Below are 19,598 nucleotides of genomic sequence, written 5' to 3'. Positions count from 1 at the left end.
AACTTGAATAAGAGAACTTTCATACTTTTTTCGAGGTACGTACAACCTTAATTTTATATGAAAAGGGCATCGTACGTACATTGCATGTTACATCCCCTTTACGCGGATCATGCATTAAAATATCAACTCTCGTCGAAGCTTAATTTAAGCCAAATTCATCTTCAACTTCAAGCTATCCCATGCACTATTCATGGTCCATGCTGCTCTAGTCAACTCTTTCTTCATTTCTCTTTTATTATTTTATTTATTTTGTTCTTCCTCCTGTATTCTCGTTTTATTTTCCATTTTGTTTTTGGTTCAACCGTCTATTTGTTTTATATTCTAAGTTTTTCTTTCTTCCGCTATATGGCTGTGTTCGGGTTTTGACCATCACAAAAAATAAATATCATCTCATGATGACTTACGTACAGACTAAATATTTGTGTAGGTATATGTGTGTTTACAATTACAACAAGCAGAAGATACTTGAATTTAATGTCCTACTAAATTGGTTTCACAAACAAACAAAACTGTCCTAATAAATTCTAAAGTTTAGATCTTTGTACGTAATTTGTATTGGTCTTAATCGTTAGGAGATAAGATTGCAAGTGATGCGCTGTTGAAAAACTTATATGCATTGACCCTTTAATCTTGGATCCTAAAAATCGGTGATCATCTTTTGCATTTTCTTTCTATACTGTTTTAGTGTTTCTTTTTCTCGTAATAATTTTTAGTTTTCGAAAAACAAATTTATTGTTTGCAAAAGTATTACCGAGACAAGAAGAAGTGAAGGTGCTTAGGTAAGTAAGACCGTGAGACTGTGAGAGTAGATGTGGTTAGCTAATGAATGGTGAAACCAATTTGATAGCATAGCATTTGAATTACACTAACAAACGTACGTTAAGAAGGACTGTCTAGGGGTGTTAACGTTACACCACTTCAAGATTGGATTTTTCCTAAAAAAAATTTTAAAAAATAATTATGTACTTTAACAAAAAAAAAAAACAAACGTACGTTTAAGTTCCGAGTTATGCAGAAAATTAAAAATTAGATTGGTTTATATATAAGTTAGTAGATATATGCTTCTTTATAAAAGTTAGTTGCAGAGCCGGCTTTGGCCCAAGTTCATGAAGCTTAATTAGTCGTACATCTAATTTACTTAATAAGATCTTATTGATAGCTCAATATATAGCAAGGAACGTAAAGGTGCATGTAAAGTTGTAGTACAACTATATGACGCACACATTTTTTCTTATTATTATGCCGTATTTCGAATTTCGAACCAAACTTGTATATATATATATATACATATGTGCAAATTTTATTGATTATTCCGATCAGTTTTTTTGTACACATCGAAATGTTATAGTCAGATCACCTAATACTAGATTACCATATAAACTGTTTAAGTTTTTGGCCCAAACTCAAATTTCCCACATAATTATTTTTTTAAAATTCTTTTAGGAAAAATCCGATCTTCAAGTGGTATAACACCCCTAGACAGTCCTTCTTACCACTAGACCACAACTATGTGGGTAACTTGGCATATTTCATACAATATATATATAGAATTAAAATTTTTATATAGCTTATAACTGAAATTTGGAGATTTTCCAACTTTTCCTTCACAAACTACAATAACATACAATAGCTATAATAACACACGCAATGTATATGTATATTCTTCGAGCTGTGCATAATAATTAATTTAGTAATATAGAACCGACAGTTACCTTTATTATATTTCGACAACAAAAAAATGATATGAATATTTTACCAGTTGACCAAAGTTAAAATAGTGAATAAAATAAACTTACTTTAAAAAGAGGGGATCCCCATTCCACGCCCACGCACACACCACCACACACCCTATAAACGTGGTCGGCGACTCATTAGCATTCAATGCGTTTTAACTGTCTTTATTATCATCATCCCCACAGTTTCTTCCATTTCCGATTTTTACCCGTTATTTTTTTTCTTTCATATTTGTATTTTGTCCCCATAGAAATTGCGCAAAAGACTTGTCATTTCCAAGATTAAAAACATACACTATATGATATTGATGGCTAGTTTGGGAAGTGCGTATATTGGTTTGTAATTAGTTGTGCAAAATTAATTCGATCTTAACTTTTTTGGACCACATTCGTTTGATTAGCAATTATTTTTGGACCAACTATTAATTTTTTAGATATGCTAATATTTGTAGGACAGTTTTTTTCCTCTCTTATTTTGGTTTCAAAATAATCTAGTTTATAATTAAAAAAAAAAAGACGACGATAATTTCATTGTTTTAGACTTTTAGTAGTTTGTATGTAAGTGGACCCTATAATTTTCCTCTCGAAGACAACCGATAAAGTATCGAACTAAACATCAATCAAAATCTGTATATACTCTTACTCGTCGTGTGAGTTCTCCATCATTAGTTTTAGTTTACTAAAATTAATTTTTTGGAACTTCTAATCATTTAATGAAACATTCCAACTTGGAGATATTATAGTAGTTGGAAATAAAAATAATAGATAACCATTCCAAGAGAGTATAATACGCAATATTAAACGGATCTCCATCACATAGTTTATTGTTCGGTAAATGTAAAAGTACGTATATGTAATGACGTTTCGGTTTCGTTTGGTAAAAAAAATTGATGATAACATTTAAATACACACAAGTGGAACAAGACATGTAATCACGTACCTATGTCTGTGTGTGTTAATCTCCGATTACACACAAACTTTGACTTGTGTTATATGATTTAACCCCAAAAATACTTCTTCTTAAAAATTAATTGAAAACAATCAAAAGCTTTGACTCATACTCTTTTGTGACTAAATTTTTTGTTGACGCGGACACGCGTACGTATACTTTTCAAATATACTATTCATTTTGTACACTTGATTGATAATCTCATTGAATGTATAATTATGCAAGCTGTACGTTAACGATAACGATCAATGGCAATTTTTCGTAAATACTCAACACGTTTATGGGTAACTTCGTCATGGTCTAGCTATATAAATACCCCCTCAGCTGTTCTCCGACATGCAAAGTGTCTAAAACCAAACACACACACAGAAAAAAAAAAGATAAGAAGAAAAGCTTCGCACAAAAATGCCCGTTAAGATTTCAATTTTCCAGTCTCTTGCATTTCTTTTTAACCGGTTTATCCTCAGGCGATACCGGAATCCTAAACCAAAATACCAAAAATGCCCTTCTTCTCTCCTCCAATCCGACCTATCACGCGACACATTGATCTTCAACGTAGAAGGAGCTCTTCTCAAGTCCGACTCTCTCTTCCCTTACTTCATGCTAGTAGCGTTCGAGGCCGGAGGGGTAATAAGGTCATTTCTACTCTTCATTCTCTATCCATTGATAAGTTTGATCATGAGCCGCGAGATGGGTGTTAAAGTGATGGTGATGGTGAGCTTCTTTGGGGTCAAGAAAGATGGTTTTAGAGCGGGAAGAGGAGTTTTGCCTAAGTACTTTCTAGAAGATGTCGGGCTCGATATGTTCAAAGTGTTGAGGAAAGGAGGGAAGAGGATTGGTGTGAGTGACCATCTTCCTCAAGTTATGATCGAAGGATTCTTGAGAGATTACTTGGAGATTGAAGTTGTGGTCGGGAGAGAAATGAAGGTCGTTGGTGGTTATTACTTAGGAATCATGGAGGATAAGACCAAACACGATCTTGTCTTTGATGAGATGGTTCGTAAAGAGAGACTAAACACTGGTCGTGTTATTGGCATCACTTCCTTCAACACATCTCTTCACCGATATCTATACTCTCAGTTTTGCCAGGTCCGTAATTTCGGTTATCTTCTTTTGTTTGGAATTACGTTTACATTTAAATGAAATTCTATCTAATTTATATTAGCGTCGTTTTAGATATTTCTCACACAACTTCAAAAGGCATGCTAAAATTCGATTATAAGTTGACTCTTTTTTTTTGTGTGCAAATAAGTTGACTGATCTTCATTCTATTATGTTATATGTATATTGTTTAATTGTTAGTTTTGAATACAAATTAAATTAGGTATTTTAAAATGTTAAAATGACACTTGCTAAGAAGTACAAATGTAACCGTGACATAATCTTTTAAAAGGAGGGAATATTTGATAGAATAGAAACATTTATTAACAAAAATTTCTATTAATAGATAAAAAATGTAATCGTATAGAATATCCTTTTTTGGGTGCTTGAAGCGAATGATATGACTTGTCCCGACTCCTGATTAGCAAAAGCGACATAGCATATATGAATAGTTAAAGTGGTGACGGTGAGACACACCTAGTTGCATTAATATAATATTCCTTTTAACTTGCGATCACGAGATTTATAAAATATGAAAGAGCAACAAAAACAGATCAAGGCATATATCACATTAAATACGAATAAAGAAACGACGACATAATCTGTATGCATAGTTATTAGCATGACAGTGATATACAACTTGTGGTTTTGAATTTTTAACACTTTAAAAAAACTGATCTTGTTAGGTGTTTTTCATTCATTGTTTTCATGCTATAGATTTCTTGTCATTTTCTGTCTTAACATATATACATCTTTTTCTCTTTTATATAAAAACAGGAGATTTATTTCGTGAAGAAATCCGACAAGAGAAGCTGGCAAACCCTACCACAAAACCAATACTCTAAACCATTGATTTTCCACGATAGCCGTCTCGCAATCAAACCAACACTAATGAACACTCTGGTCTTGTTCATGTGGGGTCCATTCGCAGTTGTAGCCGCAGCAGCCAGACTCTTTGTCTCTCTTTGCATCCCTTACTCCTTCTCAATCCCGATCCTCAGTTTCTCCGGTTGTAAACTAACCGTCAATATCGACGACGTTTCATCTCAAAAGTTATACTCAAGCACACGCAAAGGTTGTCTCTTTGCATGTAACCACAGAACTTTATTGGACCCTCTCTATGTTGGATTCGCTCTGAAAAAGAAAAACATCTCAACTGTAACGTACAGTTTGAGTAGAGTATCAGAGATCTTGGCCCCGATCAAGACCGTTAGACTGACCCGTGATAGGGTCAGCGATGGTCAAGCCATGGAAAAATTGTTGACGGAAGGAGATCTCGTGGTTTGTCCTGAAGGAACCACTTGTAGAGAACCTCACTTGCTTAGATTTAGTCCTTTGTTCGCAGAGGTTAGTGACGTCATCATTCCCGTGGCTGTGACGACACACGTGACCTTCTTCCACGGTACTACGGCAAGTGGCCTCAAAGCATTTGACCCGCTTTTCTTCCTCATGGATCCTAATCCTACCTACACCGTCCAATTTCTCGACTCTGTCTCCGGTGTCACGTGTCAAGATCCTGACGGGAAGTTGAAGTTTGAAGTGGCTAATCTTGTTCAGGGCAAGATTGGCAAGGCGTTGGATTTCGAGTGCACCAACCTCACTAGAAAAGACAAGTATTTGATCTTGGCTGGTAATAATGGCGTCGTTAAGAAAAACTAAATTTCTTTTTAGGATTATTGAGTGATAATTAATTATATATATTTCGTTTTTGTGTGTAAGTACTAAATAGCCAATGCTTCATTCATTTTTCTTTAGTTATTAATAATATGTACTTACATGTTACTATATTTTTATTTGTAATGTACAATATATCTTTATGGTTTATATAATCCAAAATCTTATTTAGATAATTTCGCCTCTGCCATTCTATCACATTTATAAAACAATGGTCCACAACGAAAATAACAGGAAAAAATAGAAACTATACAAATGATTTTATTATTTAGCAATCATTTATATTTAATTGGGACACGTCAAAAGTTGTTATTTAATTCGTGGGTTGTATTGGTCCGCACATGCGTCATAAATGTTATAACGGTCTAGCCCAAATAATGTTAGCAATAGCAATCATATACAGGCATAAACAGCCTTGTATATAAGATATGCAGGGTTGGTATAACTGTAACTATAGCGTTTATTGTTTCTTTGTCAACTGGAATAATCAGTTCCATCGACAAAATGATTTCGGATAAGCTAATTTCCATCTAGAGCTACAACGACATGCTCGTTTTTTGGTTCCAACCTCTGGACGTACTGTGTTAAATGCTATTCTTTTTTTGTTTTTTTTTCATTTCAGATAAGCATGTCCTTTTCGATTATAAAACAAAATTTACTGATAAGAATCGATAGTCCGTGAAACTAAATTACTATTAAAATTCTTTCCAGGGATACTTTGGATATTGATTTCGCATATATGAGTCAAAGTTTGATCGTCTTAATCTTGTCTTTTACTATATAGTTCCGGAACCTTTGATGCTGTCTTTTACTTCTTACTAGGTAAACATGTAACACAGTTTTTCATTTTCAAAAGTTTGGAAAATTTAGGATGGGAACGAAATTAGATAGGTAATCCGTTTCAAAAAAGTCATGCCCACTTTCAGCTTATGCATTTTCAATCTTTTCTCTGTTTTCATAGAAGAGCGAAGTCGCAGCAAAAAGGATGTAATGTAAACCATTTTTTCGTTTCTTGGTTACATTAAAACCCAAAAAAAATTAATTTAATCAAACCTTTAATAATTATGGCATATATTCGACATATTAAAGCGTAAAGTTATTGTTTTACGTTCACTAGGACCTACGGGTCTAGAAACCATGTGAGCATCAAGAGCATGTGAAGTGAAAAGATAAAAAAAAAGCTAGTCAATCGACAGTTGTATTATTAAAACTTTATATAACTCAGATTTGTTAAAAAAATTATTAGTTCCGGTTTTGCACAAGTATATAGACTTCAGAATCAATTCCACTTGATAGGCAAAAAAAAATATATATATATCGACTTCTGAGTCAATTCCACTTGATAGGCAATGATATGTTATAATATTTCATTTTCTCTAAAGAAAACAATAATTTGTACTGTTGTACAGCAGAAATCATTTGTCCTTAGCCCATATGGAATTTACAGATTTAGATGTGTCTGTGGTGGCCATCACTGTCGCATTTTCTAACACAAATGTGACACAAATGTGTTGTAAGAGGAAAGTGGGAAAACAAAAAAAAAAAGTCGAACAAAACATTGATTGGTCGACTAAAAGTCAAACTAAACAAAAGGTAACGCAATTCACACGTGTCCTCTCTCGTTAATGGACTGGGTCGTAAGAAAAGCGTCATTTAAGTCGATAGGCCCATCAATTGGGTCCACCGTTTTCATTTTCTGATCTGGTCCTTTAGTTAAAAATCGTAAAAGAGTAAGGACCAATCTGTAAATTATCGATTTGTCTTTTTTTTTTTTTTTAGTTTGTATGGCCACAGAAACATAAACTCGCTCTAAAAATCACAAAAACGATGGCTTCTCTCGCGACTTCCATCGCCGGAAATGGAAGCTCCAAATTTCTGGTTTCAACATGTTCAACGAGAATTGGGGTTCCTGTAATCTCCGATGAAAATTCGAGATTCCTCTTCTTTGCTGCTAACAGTCACCGTCCGATCCTTAGAACGGCGATCTTGCGCCGATTGGCGATAAATGCTTCGAACCAAGGAGAAACAACGGCTTCACCTTTCGCCTCGGTTGCATCACCGGGTCTGTACTCAGCTCAGACTTTCGATTTGACTCCTCAGAATGTCGATTTGGTCCTAGAAGATGTTAGGCCGTTCCTCATCGCCGACGGTGGGAACGTCGACGTTGTTTCCGTTGAAGATGGCGTGGTTTCTCTCAAACTCCAAGGTTAGTTTTTTCTTTATTATTCCTTTGAGTTTATTGATTTCGTTTGACAAGATTGAAACTTTTTTTGGATTTGAGTTGTTGAAATCTATCACTGATCAGAGTTGGGTACATCTATTGGCGTTTAGGTTTTCTGGATTTTTGTAATTCTCTTTAGAACCCTAGATTCGAGCTTGAGACAGGACTACTCTATGAAACATTTGGCTTATTGGTCTTTGATTATGCTCACTTATGATTGAAATGAGATCTTGCTAAAAAAGTTCACTTTCACTTACAGGAGAGTTACAAATTATGTGTAGTCAGTGAGTTTACATGTATGATACTTCAGGAGAGTTACAGTATTGGTAGATTCGGTTAGTTCCTCGTGTTAGAATCGCTTTGCCCTTTTAGATTCCAAAGAGAACATCTGCAGGAGCAATCATGTTCACATGTTATGTGATTGTGCTTATGTTGAGTTTTTTTTTTGTATATTGTAGGAGCTTGTAATAGCTGTCCGAGTTCTTCAACGACCATGACGATGGGAATAGAAAGGGTACTCAAAGAGAAGTTTGGAGATGCTTTGAAAGATATTCGACAAGTTTTTGATGATGAAGTTAAGCAGATAACTGTGGAGGTGAGTGACGCTACTACTAAGGAAATTCGAGTGTTATGCTTTGATAATCTCTTGATGGATTGGTTTTGGTTTTTGCAGTCAGTGAATGCTCATCTCGATATACTGAGACCAGCGATCAAGAACTATGGCGGAAGTGTGGAAGTTTTATCAGTCGAAGGCGAGGACTGTGTTGTAAAGTACATTGGACCAGAATCTATTGGAATGGGAATACGAGCAGCGATTAAAGAAAAGTTCAAGGACATTTCTAATGTAACCTTTACAAGCTAGAAAGCATGAAGAAAGCCAATATTTTATACATATGTAAAAAAGAAACTATAGCTCTTTGTTTTGGCTAATGTCCACTTCAGTCATAGTCTCCGCAACTGTCTTGAGCCATCTTGCAAGGTTTATCAAGAACGGTGTGTAGACAAAGTAGCAAGTTGTTGTCCAAGTGACCAATCCCTTTTCCAGAAAACAAAAGAAAAAAAAACACTCTTTTATGTTGTTTTTGCCTGAAGAAGATTCGTGAATAAAGAGTATTTACCTGGCCAAAGATCTCTATGTTTGCTTCTGGATAGTACCACAGATGAAAGAATCTGTTAAAAGTCATGTTATGTCAATCTTTAGACTTCTTACTCAGAAACAAAGAGATGGCTAAGGAATTGAAGCGCGGGGTTATACTTACTGCATAATGGGGATTTCGGCTAAGGGGCAGGCGATACCGAGGAGAGAGGCAATGGTGAAGCCAAGCCAGGTTCTATCCAAAGAGAACCAAAGAAATTCTGCTAAGGCAAATAGAATGTAAGCTTCTATATTGGCTGAAACTCCAGCTTTGTACATTTCAGCACTTAGCTCTAAGAACATCACAAGTGCTCTGTTTTACTCACCAAACACACAGGTTTTAGTTTTCAGTTTTTCACATCCAGTATGGCAGTATCCATACTTGTCATACGTAAACCATACAACACAAGAGTACTACTTACAACAAGGAAACTACGGTTTTGCCCATTTGGCCACGTGGAGGTTCGATGGAGGTTTTTTCATCCAATAGTAGTTGCAGTAGACCTACTGTGCAGTAAAATAAGCCAAGCAAGAACGGGACCTGAAAATACACATTACACGATTGCAATGCTTGTCAAACGATCTTTAAAATCTTGGTTTTGAGAAGTTTTCATTTTACCCAGATGTTGGTATGAAGAGGACCGATTTGAAAAGCTCCGGTTTTGTAAACCACGAGATCCACGCGTGAGTGGAGACCATCGAGGAGAGGACCCAAGAAGAAGCCTGAACCAAAAAGCGAGAGACTTGTTGGGACGATCCAAGATTTTCCGGTACCGGTTTTGCTCTGTGGCCTCTGACTCACGCACAGGAACTTTCGAACCAGTGACCGGTTTGGTCCTTTTGGTTTTAATAGTCTGGTGAGAGTCGTTGAAGGAGAAGATATCGCTAAGACAAACATCTTCCACTCTCGTCCACACAAAGTATTGAAGGAACACTTTGAGGAAGAAACAGAAATAAATGCACTCGAATAAACAAAAAAAAAAACTAGTATTCTAGCATCTCCAACCCATTACTCCATTTTTTAACTCGATAATGGACTTGGTTACTCTCCAACCCTACTCCATTTTTTACTCCATAAAGAATATTTTAAATATATTTTCTTTCCACTAAATTTATAAATTATTTACAGATATATCATTTTATTTATCAAACTTATGAATCGAACCCAATAACTTTATTTTAGTAATTTATTTTCAATAAAATGAAAACTGTTATTTTAATTTAAGAATAATTTTATAAATAAATATATTACATTACACAACATAATAAAAACAATCTATTCTATTAAAACAAAAGCACATTTAGTACTTGCTTCCAAACACTTCTAATTTTTTTAAGTGTTTAAAAATAATTTTAATAATTATTTATATTTAATTTCGAAAATTAGTTATTAATTTAAATATTTTTAGAGTTCCTTAAATATAGGTAATTTAGATTTGATTTGATTTGATTAAAAATAATAAATCAAATATTAATTTAGATTTGATTTAAAGATTCTAATTTAAATAATTTTTATACTATTAAACATTTTTATCAAAAATGTGTAGAATTTTTGAATAAAAAATTCACATATGAAAAATAATGGTCATATTTGAAATATAAAATATTTATAATGATGTAAATGATATGATATTTATGTTGTTTATATAATATATTTATGATTATGATTTATTTACAAATTAATAATAAAATAATAGGTAAAATTCAAATGTATAATTTACATATTAAAAATAAATTTTTTAAAAATTCATAGAACTAAAAATATCGAAAATATTTTGGTAACTAAAATCATTAATTTTGAATTATACATGTATATCGAAAATATATTTTTCATACAAAATAAAAACATAAAAAATTAAAAATTATTGCATACACTAAAATGTGGTTTGAAAAACCAGTTGTACACTTCTTTCGTTGATTAAATTTTAGAAAACTATAATGCTAAATAAAACTGTTAATACATCTCTAACTTTTAACAAATATTTATATTATACGGTAATATGAACGGAAAATTTAGAATTATGTTTTTATAATAGTTTATTTTGAATTAATATTAGCGGACGGGTTAAAATTATATTTTTATAATCATAATTAATTTTAATACTATAAAAATATATCTAAACACAAAAATCAACATTTTCACTTATTAAACAATATATTTATAAAAATAATTATATCTAAACTCAAAAACACAAATTATATTACAAAATTTGTTAAACAATAAAAAATATACCTGTGCGGATGCACAGGGTTAGAATCTAGTAATAACTTAAGAAGATAACATAATTTAATTTAATTATCATCATTAGTATATTTTTCCCACAAATGATCAATTAATGCATTTTGAAGTGAAAAATGAGTTTCTTTATCTTTGATTTCTCTAAATCGAGCAAGAAACTCTTGGAATCGAATATTATATGTTGTTATGTTTTATCTATTTTTATGTATTTGTAATTTTAAAGTTAATTTGTTGTTGTGTTTTATCTATTTTAATGTTTTTGTAATTTTAAAGTTAATTTGTTATTGTATTTTTCTTTTTTTATGTATTTTAAATTTTAAAATTTGTGTGTTATTGTATTTTTATTATATATTTGTTATGGTTGTTTTTTAAAAGTTTTCATATTCTAAAATAATTAGTTTTATCATTTATAATAAAATTTATATGTAAAAAATAACAAAGTTTTTGTTTAAGACTTATCTGATAACATATAATAGGAGAGGGATCAAATTATAAATAAAAAAGGATCCACTTAAAAATGGAGGTGATGAATAGTGTCACTCCATATATAGAGGCGCACTGTTCATATCTCCATTTTGGAGATGGAAATGGAGTAGGGTTGAAGAGGATTTTACTCCAAAATGGAGTTTGGAGGTGGAAATGGAGTAGGGTTGGAGATGGTCTTAAAAGTACAGATAGTCATCATTTACATAGATGAGTATAATTAATTAATTAAAAAAACTGAAATTAACCAAAAATTAACAGAGTTGATCATTGAAATTACAAAGAACATTAAAAAAAAATCAGTAATTTTTTAATAGAGCCAAACCGAACCAAACCTAAATAATTTCGGTAATGGTCAAACATACTTTTTACACAACCGAAAATTCTGAAATCCCACAAATCAATAGCTAGATACCGGTCCTGTTCGACAAGAATAGTTTGAACAATATAAATGGGGAGAATGAATTACACAACATACTGCTAAAGAAAGAATAGAGAGTCAAATTAAACAGTATAAATCAATTGGACAATTAACTAGTTAAAGCTCCTTATTCTAATATTAAATTACATATTAAATTTTGTTTTCAATCTTAGTTTCTTCTTTGATTGTGAAACCACGCTCAGCCTCATCAACACGGATATCAGTCATCCCGCACAGCACCAGCACATTCTTGTGCCATGATATCAGTCAGGTAAATAATACCAGGAGCAGCCACCAGGTAGTCAGTGAGGGTTGATTTCACTGTTGATCAAGAAATAAATATACATTAGTATAATTCCAATTAACTCATTAGACAAAAGAAAAAATAACTACAATATATAAGGGGATAATTCTTTTGGTTACATGCAAAAAGTGATGAGAATAATGAAAGAGAGCTCAAGATAGTACCATGGTCAACGTGGGACATATCGCGGATCTTTTTTTTGTAGTCCATAATCCTACGAAGCTCATTGGCTGTGAACTTCACCTGCAAGTTTACAAAAATGTATTTAGCTTAAAACTCCAGACAGCAAGAAGCCTTATAAAGGTTAAGAAATAAATAAATAACTAGTCTTACCATTTTGATATTGTCAACTACAAAATAATATCTCTGCAAATCATAGAAACAAGAATTCATTTCAATAAAACGATTGAAATATTTGAATACAGAATAGATTCTAATTTCCAAAGAGAGAAATTGAAAGGTATGTTGATTCTTTAATATCAATCAAGGTAAATCATATCGAAAAAACTTAAGTAAGTGAATATGTCAAGAGACTCAAGACTGACGCAGCGGTCAAATATAATTTTCCAAAGGTATAACGAAAAAAGAGAAAGAAATATACCTTTCAATTCTCTAAGGACCCCATACGAAATTACTTTATTGATCAAACTGTTAATTGGGGAAACTATTCATCAGTAGACTACCATTCAAAGCTATTGCGGTATACTAATATTCAAAGCTATTGCGGTATACTACTATTCAAAGGTATTGACTGCATGGAATTTCTACATAATTTTATTAGAAGAGTTATAGATGAGGTTAATTGGTATGGCATGGAAATTATACCCTCGTTTTCAAATTAATGAGTTATATTGGTACTAAGGGAAATTGCATTATATAATCAACAAAAAATTATATTTAATTCAATAACCAAAAAAAGAGACCTCTAGAAGTGTTTCAACAGAATTATTTTTTTTTAAATGTAAAATTTTTAAATTCTTTTTATAAAGATATTATTGACTTATGATTTAATAAAAAATTTTAGAAAACATGAGTTGGTTTTCAAATGATATATGTAAAAATTAGATTATTAAACCAAATCTTTATGGTTTAAAAAAAATCATTTGAAAACCAAATCTTTATGGTGTACAAATTAGATGATGTCAAAACAAAAAGAAAACCAAATCTTTATAAAAACAACAAATCATGTGGCCGTTATCAGTTCCCTTACGTAGTTATCCTTTGTCCTTTGAAAACGGAAATCGAAATGCGAATTTGATAAAACGTGTTAAAGACACAAAGGTGAAAGATGTATTACTTTATTATTGTTATATTAATCTATCTTAGTAAGCAGCACATGGTATTTTCTTGATTCAGATACGCAAAAATGCCGCTTTTGCAAAGAATATATATCAAGTGAATAGTGCGTTGACTCTTAATATTATGGTATATTTTCCCACATTCAAAACCGATCCGAACTTGTTAACTTAGCACAACATCTTCTCGCCGATTTGTGTTCCTCTTCTTGTAAAGCAATGGCGCAATGGAACAATGGCTCTTTCTCTCCCAATCCTACTTCTTATTCTTCAATCTCAAACCGTACCATCTCTCTACTCAGCCGCAATGTTCTCCTTCTCCTCCTCGCCTTCTTCGTTCTCCTTGGTGTGTTCATCATACCCTGGACAGGATCTCCCTTATTCCCGTTTCCAAACAGAAGCTCTTCTTCTCCTTCTTCTTCTTCTTCTTCTTTGCCCTCCAACTGGCACGACTACTCCCTGGCTCAAGCGGCCAAGTTCGTCGCTAAGGACGGGACAGTGATCGTCTGCGCCGTTAGCTATCCCTTCTTGCCTTTTCTCAACAACTGGTTGATTAGTGTTTCTAGACAGAAGCATCAAGACAAAGTGCTCGTGATCGCCGAGGATTACGCTACTCTCTACAAGGTTAACGAGAAATGGCCTGGCCACTCCGTTCTCATTCCTCCAGCGCTCGATTCTAAGACCGCACAAAATTTCGGTTCCAAGGTATACTTAGTTTTCATCATACTTAGATCTTGGATTCTCTACCTGTTTCCTAATATATCACTTTTAATAACTCGGATTATAGTTCTGTCTAGTCCCTGAGGTTTAGGTTCTTTTATTTATTTTGAGCTGATCCTATTAGTAATTAATAAAAACAAAAAAAATTATGAACTAGTGGAGGTAGTAGCAGCCAATTTATATTTTCTGCTTTTTGATAGAGTTTTGAATGATTCTGTATCCCATGTTTCTTTATTTGATCTGTTTAAAAAAAAAATGTCTCTTTATTTGATGATGATCATCGCAAAGATGTTGTTCAATTTTCAATGAAAACGTACCTTGTTACTTAAGTCATCATTTATCCAATTTAGGGTTTCTTCAATTTTACGTCTCGGAGGCCGCAACATCTCTTGCAAATTTTGGAGCTAGGTTACAATGTTATGTACAACGATGTTGACATGGTCTGGTTGCAAGATCCGTTCCAGTATTTGGAAGGAAGCCATGATGCATACTTCACCGATGACAGGACTACAGTATGTGGAATTCACACATTCCCTTCACATTTTTGAATGGTTGCTACTTGCTAGATATCAAATCTTATACTAAATCGAATTTGATTTTCTTGACTCCAGATTAAGCCTTGGAATCACTCGCATGATTTACCACCTCCAGATCGAAACGGAGTGACTTATATATGTAGCTGCACCATTTTCTTGCGACCCACTAATGGCGCAAAGCTTCTCATGAAGACATGGATTGATGAGCTTCAAGCTGGGTCTAAAGCATATGAAGGAAATGATCAGCCTGCCTTTAACTGGGCTCTTAACAAAACAGCTCATCAGGTATTGTTGGCTTCAACAAAATGTCTAAAAATAGACTCAACAACCTTTTTTGTTTATTCACTTGTTTGAATCCATTTTCAACCTCATACTTTGTGATCTTTCATTTCTGCAGGTGGATCTCTACTTGCTTTCTCAGGCAGCATTCCCAACAGGAGGATTGTACTTCAAGAACGAAACATGGGTTAAAGAGACAAAGGGGAAACATGCCATAATCCACAACAACTACATTATCGGTTACGACAATAAGATGAAACGCTTTCACGACTTTGGTCTATGGCTAGTCGATGACTATGCTCTTGAGTCACCATTGGGAAAATTAGAGTAAGTTCGAATGCGTGAAAGAAGAGATGATTGTTCGTCTCTCTTTTTCTCTCTCTTTTGTTCTTTTTGTTCCTTGAAATTTCAGGCTGCGTAAAGAAAACAAAAGATTCACAGAGTAATATATTTACATGTTTTTATATGTCGGGATTTAAATTAGACATGGCTAATCTTAATTTGCCTTGAATTTGGTACTTGTTACATATCGTTAGAATAAGATAGTATCATAATATGAACACGTTTTGCAGATCAAATTCAAACCATGTGACTCAGAAATTAGCTGAAGATCAACAAAGCATTATGGTTTCAAAATACGGAAGAAGCAAAAGGATAAAAAAAACAGAGACTTCATGTTTTTATTAGGAACAGAGTGAGAACCACGACATATGTTTCTGCATAATTCATGTACAATTAAAACACATCTTGATAGATTCAACAGGAAACTAAACACAGACTCCATTCATTATTAGTAGCATAAATTCTCGATCTTGAGACCGAAAATGATAATGCTATTCTCGAGCTCTGTTTGTTCCTAAGATGGTGAAAGCATATCACCAGTCATCTTCTCTGCTTTTTCTCCACGCTCACCTGAAAGGTTTTTATCGAACATATTAATTAAGGCAAGCCAAAGATCGAGTCTTTCTTTTGTACTAAAAGGAAAGGTTTCTGAAGTTTTTACCTGTCCGAACCCTTATGACATCTGACACCGGCAAAACTTTATATAACCAAACAAGAAACAATCACAATCTGAGTAATTTTCATCCTACATGTTGATGTATGAATCTAATCTGATAGTAGCAAAGAGTATGGTTACCGAAAATTTTGCCATCACCAATCTCTCCTGTCCTTGCTCCATCGATTATGGTGTTGATTACAGATTCCACCTGCAACAAGTCAAAAAAGTAATTAATGGTTGGAGTCGCATTTCACTTAAAAAAAGTTTTGGTTTCTATAATCATGTACGTACCTGGTCTTTCTTAACAACGATTTCCATCTTAACTTTAGCAACAAACTTGTCTTCGGAGAACTCAGACCCTGCAAAATTCAACAACGTGTGTAAGTAAATCCATGAAGACATTTTTGACAGTAAGAAGAATCAGTGAACCTGTTCTTGAATTCGATAACTTACCACCATGTCTCTCGGTGGATCCACCTTGTGCACCAAACCCTCGTACATCCGATACAGTAACACCTCGAATCCCGATTTTCAATAAAGCCTAGAATTTTATGAAACAGAGAAAGTCAAGATTTCGTAGTAGTTTCTCACAAGTTGGTACTACTCGTCTGTATGTTAAAACAAGTAACCAGAATCTACAATTAGTAAAACGTTCAATTCAAATTCACACAGCAAACACTAGAAATATAAGAGTTGACCAGTCCTATCGAGTTCAGTTACATATATGATTTGATCTTCGCATGCATCGATAAGAACTTTCTACTCCTACTTATTTCCCAAAATATCGCCTCAAACTTCTGTTATTACGAGTTCTTCAAGCTTTGCAAACACCACAAAACTTCAATCTCATGCCAAAGTTTGACACTTTTTTGATACAAACTAATAATGAAAACCTCCTCAAGTGATTAAAGCAAAGTACAGAACTTTTCACATATCAAAGTTGAGAACATGGAAAATTCTTACCGAAGAAACATGCTGGATTCTCCATGGCCTTTTACATTCATACATGACAATGTAGAAATGAGTTAGGTTTACTTAGAAAAACAAGCAACATTGACACAATTTTGAGCTTTCTCAGAGACTTTTGAAATTCATGTTTAGAAAAGAAAAAATGGAACCAGAAGATTTAAAAGCTAACCTGACAATTGCTTCCACCTTGTAGAATTTTGAGTCTGGAGTGTAATCTACAAAACGAAAAGGAAATGCTAAGAACACACCCAAAATAGAAGCAATTTGATCGAAGAAAGCTCAGAGACACCCATCAACTGTTGTTCTTACCAAAAGAGCTTTGTGCTCTAACGAGATGGGAAAAACGAGTGTTGGTCGGTGATTTTGTGACCAAATCGATGCAAGACGGTCGGGAATGTCGGAATCCAGAGCAAATCGAAATGCAATCAGAGAAAGAAACGTTCTTTCGATCTGAATGGAAACGGAGAGAGGTTATTGAGATGGGTTTCGCCATTGAAGCCGCCATGGTTGTTGGTTGAGAGTAATAGTTTACAGACTTTGAGAGTTTTCTCCTTACCAACTGATTTCGTCCATCGAAACTGAAATAAGCGGAGGAATTATGGAACTTCGAAGTTGACGACGATTACGGTTTAGCTGATTTCGGTTTGGTATAGAAAAATTCCCGGTTTATTGAACTGGTTTTGATCGAATCCCTTTTGTCGTTTCATCTTTTACAAGCCTTCGCTCTCTTCGCAAATTCGCAGCAAGCAAGATACAGTTTCTCCGGTGAGTTGAAAAAAAAATGGTCAATGAAGATTTCATTTACAGAATCAGTACGGATCAAGAATGGGAAGAGTTTCAGAAGAATGGATCTTCTTCTGGTGGAGAGCTCGATAAATCAACGGGTTGTTATCATCTCAGCAAACTCGATCAGGTCTCTCTTCATCTTTCTACGATTTCCTCAGAAAAATCTCGACTTTTCCTTCTGGGTTTTTACTAAATCTCGAAATTTTGACCAATTTGCTTGTTAGCTTGCGAAAAAAATCAATACTTTTGATGAAATTGCTTTTCCGATTTTCAGGTACAAATGACATTGCAGAACTTTTTCTTGAATGCTAAGGAGGATCTTTACCTTCTTCAAGTCGACTCTAAGAAGGTTTGTTCATTGATGTTGACTCTATCCTTTGATATGGAAACATAAACGTGGATTCAATATGATCTTTTGGTATTAAGGATCGGTCTAGTTTGGTGAGTGGTTGATCTGGAAAACGTTAGTTTCTGGTGTGGTTAACTCCACGTTTTCAAGGATTTGAGAAATTAACTAAAGGGAATATGAAATCAAAGCAAGAAAACTTCCTAAGGCTGCCTAGTCATCTTGTGAGTGTACTCTATGATGTTGATTGATCCCAGAGTTAATTATGTGTGCTATTTTGTGGGTAGACTTTGAAACCTATACACACAGAAAATGAGTATGAAACCTTTTTCTTTACTAGCTGCATTAGGGAGTAAGACAATCCAAGTAACAGAACCATGATCGTAGGATGAACATTGTTGTAAATTTCTTATAATTTTTGTTGGAAAATTCTGAAGCCTTGTATGTGTTGATGATGTTTTGATGATGCTTTGATGATGTTTCGGAATTATTCATATGTACAAGCCTTGTATGTGTTGCCTTGTATGTACTTAAGCAGATTAAGGGCTGAGAAGACAATAGTATATACAGATTCTTAAGTCCATGGAATCGCCAGCAACAAAAGAGATTAACATGGTTTGTTCATGTGTAATTGCAGCTTGGAGATGGATTGATCTATGAAGCTGTGGATGATGTGAATAGCTTTCCTCACTTCTATGGTCCAGACAAAACTTTTCTTCCTCTTCCTCTAGATTCTGTCGTCAAAGCTGAGAAGCTAACATTCATCAATGGCAATTTCAAATGCAGCTTCTTGACTTGATGATCCCTTAATCTCCATTATATAGATTCCCCGTTTATGTATTGCAATGTTACTTTTCGTAATCGAGCAAGTAATAAAAAAAAAGCTTCTTTTTTTGTCTATTCACGAAACAAAAACAGAGAGAACTATTATTACAATGCAAGATTAAGATCTAAACCACTCTCTTCTCTTGTCTCCTTCTCTGTTTCTTCTTCTTCTTCTTCTTCTTCCTTGTCTTCCTCTTGATTCTTGGTCGGGATAATCGAATTCGATGGCATTAAGTTTAAGTCTATAGAGTGAGAGAAATCTTCGGCACGAAGCACGGGAACAATGCCGGATTTCTCACCGCCGTCCGATCTCTTCGTCGGATTCGAAGCTGCGTCGCCGGAATCTTCAGTTAACTCTTGACGTCTTCGTTTCCTCGCCTCTTGATAGTTTCTTATGAGATTAAAGAACATCTCCATCTTCTTATCCTCCAATTCTTCGTCTTCTTCAGGGTCATCGATCTCGTTGATTCTGTTGCTCTCTGTCTTTTTCTCTTTGTTCATTATAGCCATACGAAAGGGAATTAGAAAGTTTTTTGGTCTTTTTAGGGTTTCGAGGAGATCATTTATGGTGAGTGAGAGAGG

At 33.9% G+C, this 19,598-nt stretch overlaps 7 protein-coding genes across 9 annotated transcripts; 4 read left to right on the top strand and 3 right to left on the bottom strand.

The window, feature by feature from the left end:
• The first annotated feature begins 3,087 nt into the window (after positions 1–3,087).
• On the top strand, positions 3,088–5,634 carry LOC18014247 (probable glycerol-3-phosphate acyltransferase 3). Its single transcript, XM_006396329.2, has 2 exons — positions 3,088–3,771; positions 4,561–5,634. The coding sequence occupies exons 1-2, from the start codon at positions 3,088–3,090 to the stop codon at positions 5,440–5,442; spliced, it is 1,566 nt and encodes a 521-aa protein (XP_006396392.1). The 3' UTR covers positions 5,443–5,634.
• A 1,619-nt stretch (positions 5,635–7,253) lies between these two features.
• Positions 7,254–8,742, top strand: LOC18014248 (nifU-like protein 1, chloroplastic). The gene is made up of 3 exons (XM_024154309.1): positions 7,254–7,663; positions 8,137–8,273; positions 8,352–8,742. Exons 1-3 carry the CDS (start codon positions 7,285–7,287, stop codon positions 8,538–8,540), a joined length of 705 nt encoding a protein of 234 aa, XP_024010077.1. The 5' UTR covers positions 7,254–7,284; the 3' UTR covers positions 8,541–8,742.
• LOC18015081 lies at positions 8,470–9,772 on the bottom strand. Of its 3 annotated transcripts, none has more exons than XM_024154307.1 (5): positions 9,433–9,772; positions 9,236–9,354; positions 8,938–9,126; positions 8,797–8,848; positions 8,470–8,714 (listed from the first exon to the last, which is right to left on the bottom strand). In XM_024154307.1, exons 1-5 carry the CDS (start codon positions 9,709–9,711, stop codon positions 8,586–8,588), a joined length of 768 nt encoding a protein of 255 aa, XP_024010075.1. In that variant the 5' UTR covers positions 9,712–9,772; the 3' UTR covers positions 8,470–8,585. The 3 variants fall into 3 exon arrangements, with proteins under 3 accessions (XP_024010075.1, XP_024010076.1, XP_024010074.1); XM_024154308.1 differs by having other exon boundaries at positions 8,477–8,746; XM_024154306.1 differs by having other exon boundaries at positions 8,538–8,848.
• Positions 9,773–13,774: 4,002 nt separating this feature from the next.
• Positions 13,775–15,421, top strand: LOC18015080 (UDP-D-xylose:L-fucose alpha-1,3-D-xylosyltransferase 1). Its single transcript, XM_006396325.1, has 4 exons — positions 13,775–14,260; positions 14,626–14,787; positions 14,887–15,096; positions 15,209–15,421. The coding sequence occupies exons 1-4, from the start codon at positions 13,775–13,777 to the stop codon at positions 15,419–15,421; spliced, it is 1,071 nt and encodes a 356-aa protein (XP_006396388.1).
• A 322-nt stretch (positions 15,422–15,743) lies between these two features.
• Positions 15,744–17,658, bottom strand: LOC18015079 (nitrogen regulatory protein P-II homolog). Its single transcript, XM_006396324.2, has 8 exons — positions 17,369–17,658; positions 17,229–17,274; positions 17,054–17,081; positions 16,544–16,631; positions 16,382–16,449; positions 16,229–16,298; positions 16,094–16,129; positions 15,744–16,002 (listed from the first exon to the last, which is right to left on the bottom strand). Exons 1-8 carry the CDS (start codon positions 17,562–17,564, stop codon positions 15,947–15,949), a joined length of 588 nt encoding a protein of 195 aa, XP_006396387.1. The 5' UTR covers positions 17,565–17,658; the 3' UTR covers positions 15,744–15,946.
• Positions 17,659–17,707: 49 nt separating this feature from the next.
• Positions 17,708–19,139, top strand: LOC18015012. The gene is made up of 3 exons (XM_006396322.2): positions 17,708–17,972; positions 18,120–18,194; positions 18,829–19,139. Exons 1-3 carry the CDS (start codon positions 17,841–17,843, stop codon positions 18,988–18,990), a joined length of 369 nt encoding a protein of 122 aa, XP_006396385.1. The 5' UTR covers positions 17,708–17,840; the 3' UTR covers positions 18,991–19,139.
• On the bottom strand, positions 19,067–19,567 carry LOC18015013 (protein NIM1-INTERACTING 1). Its single transcript, XM_006396323.2, has one exon. It carries the CDS (start codon positions 19,524–19,526, stop codon positions 19,122–19,124), a length of 405 nt encoding a protein of 134 aa, XP_006396386.2. The 5' UTR covers positions 19,527–19,567; the 3' UTR covers positions 19,067–19,121.
• Positions 19,568–19,598: the final 31 nt, after the last annotated feature.

The sequence above is a fragment of the Eutrema salsugineum genome, unplaced genomic scaffold (genome assembly GCF_000478725.1).
Source record: "Eutrema salsugineum unplaced genomic scaffold, Eutsalg1_0 scaffold_3, whole genome shotgun sequence".
NCBI lineage: Eukaryota > Viridiplantae > Streptophyta > Magnoliopsida > Brassicales > Brassicaceae > Eutrema > Eutrema salsugineum.
This window is presented reverse-complemented; position numbering and strand designations above follow the sequence as displayed.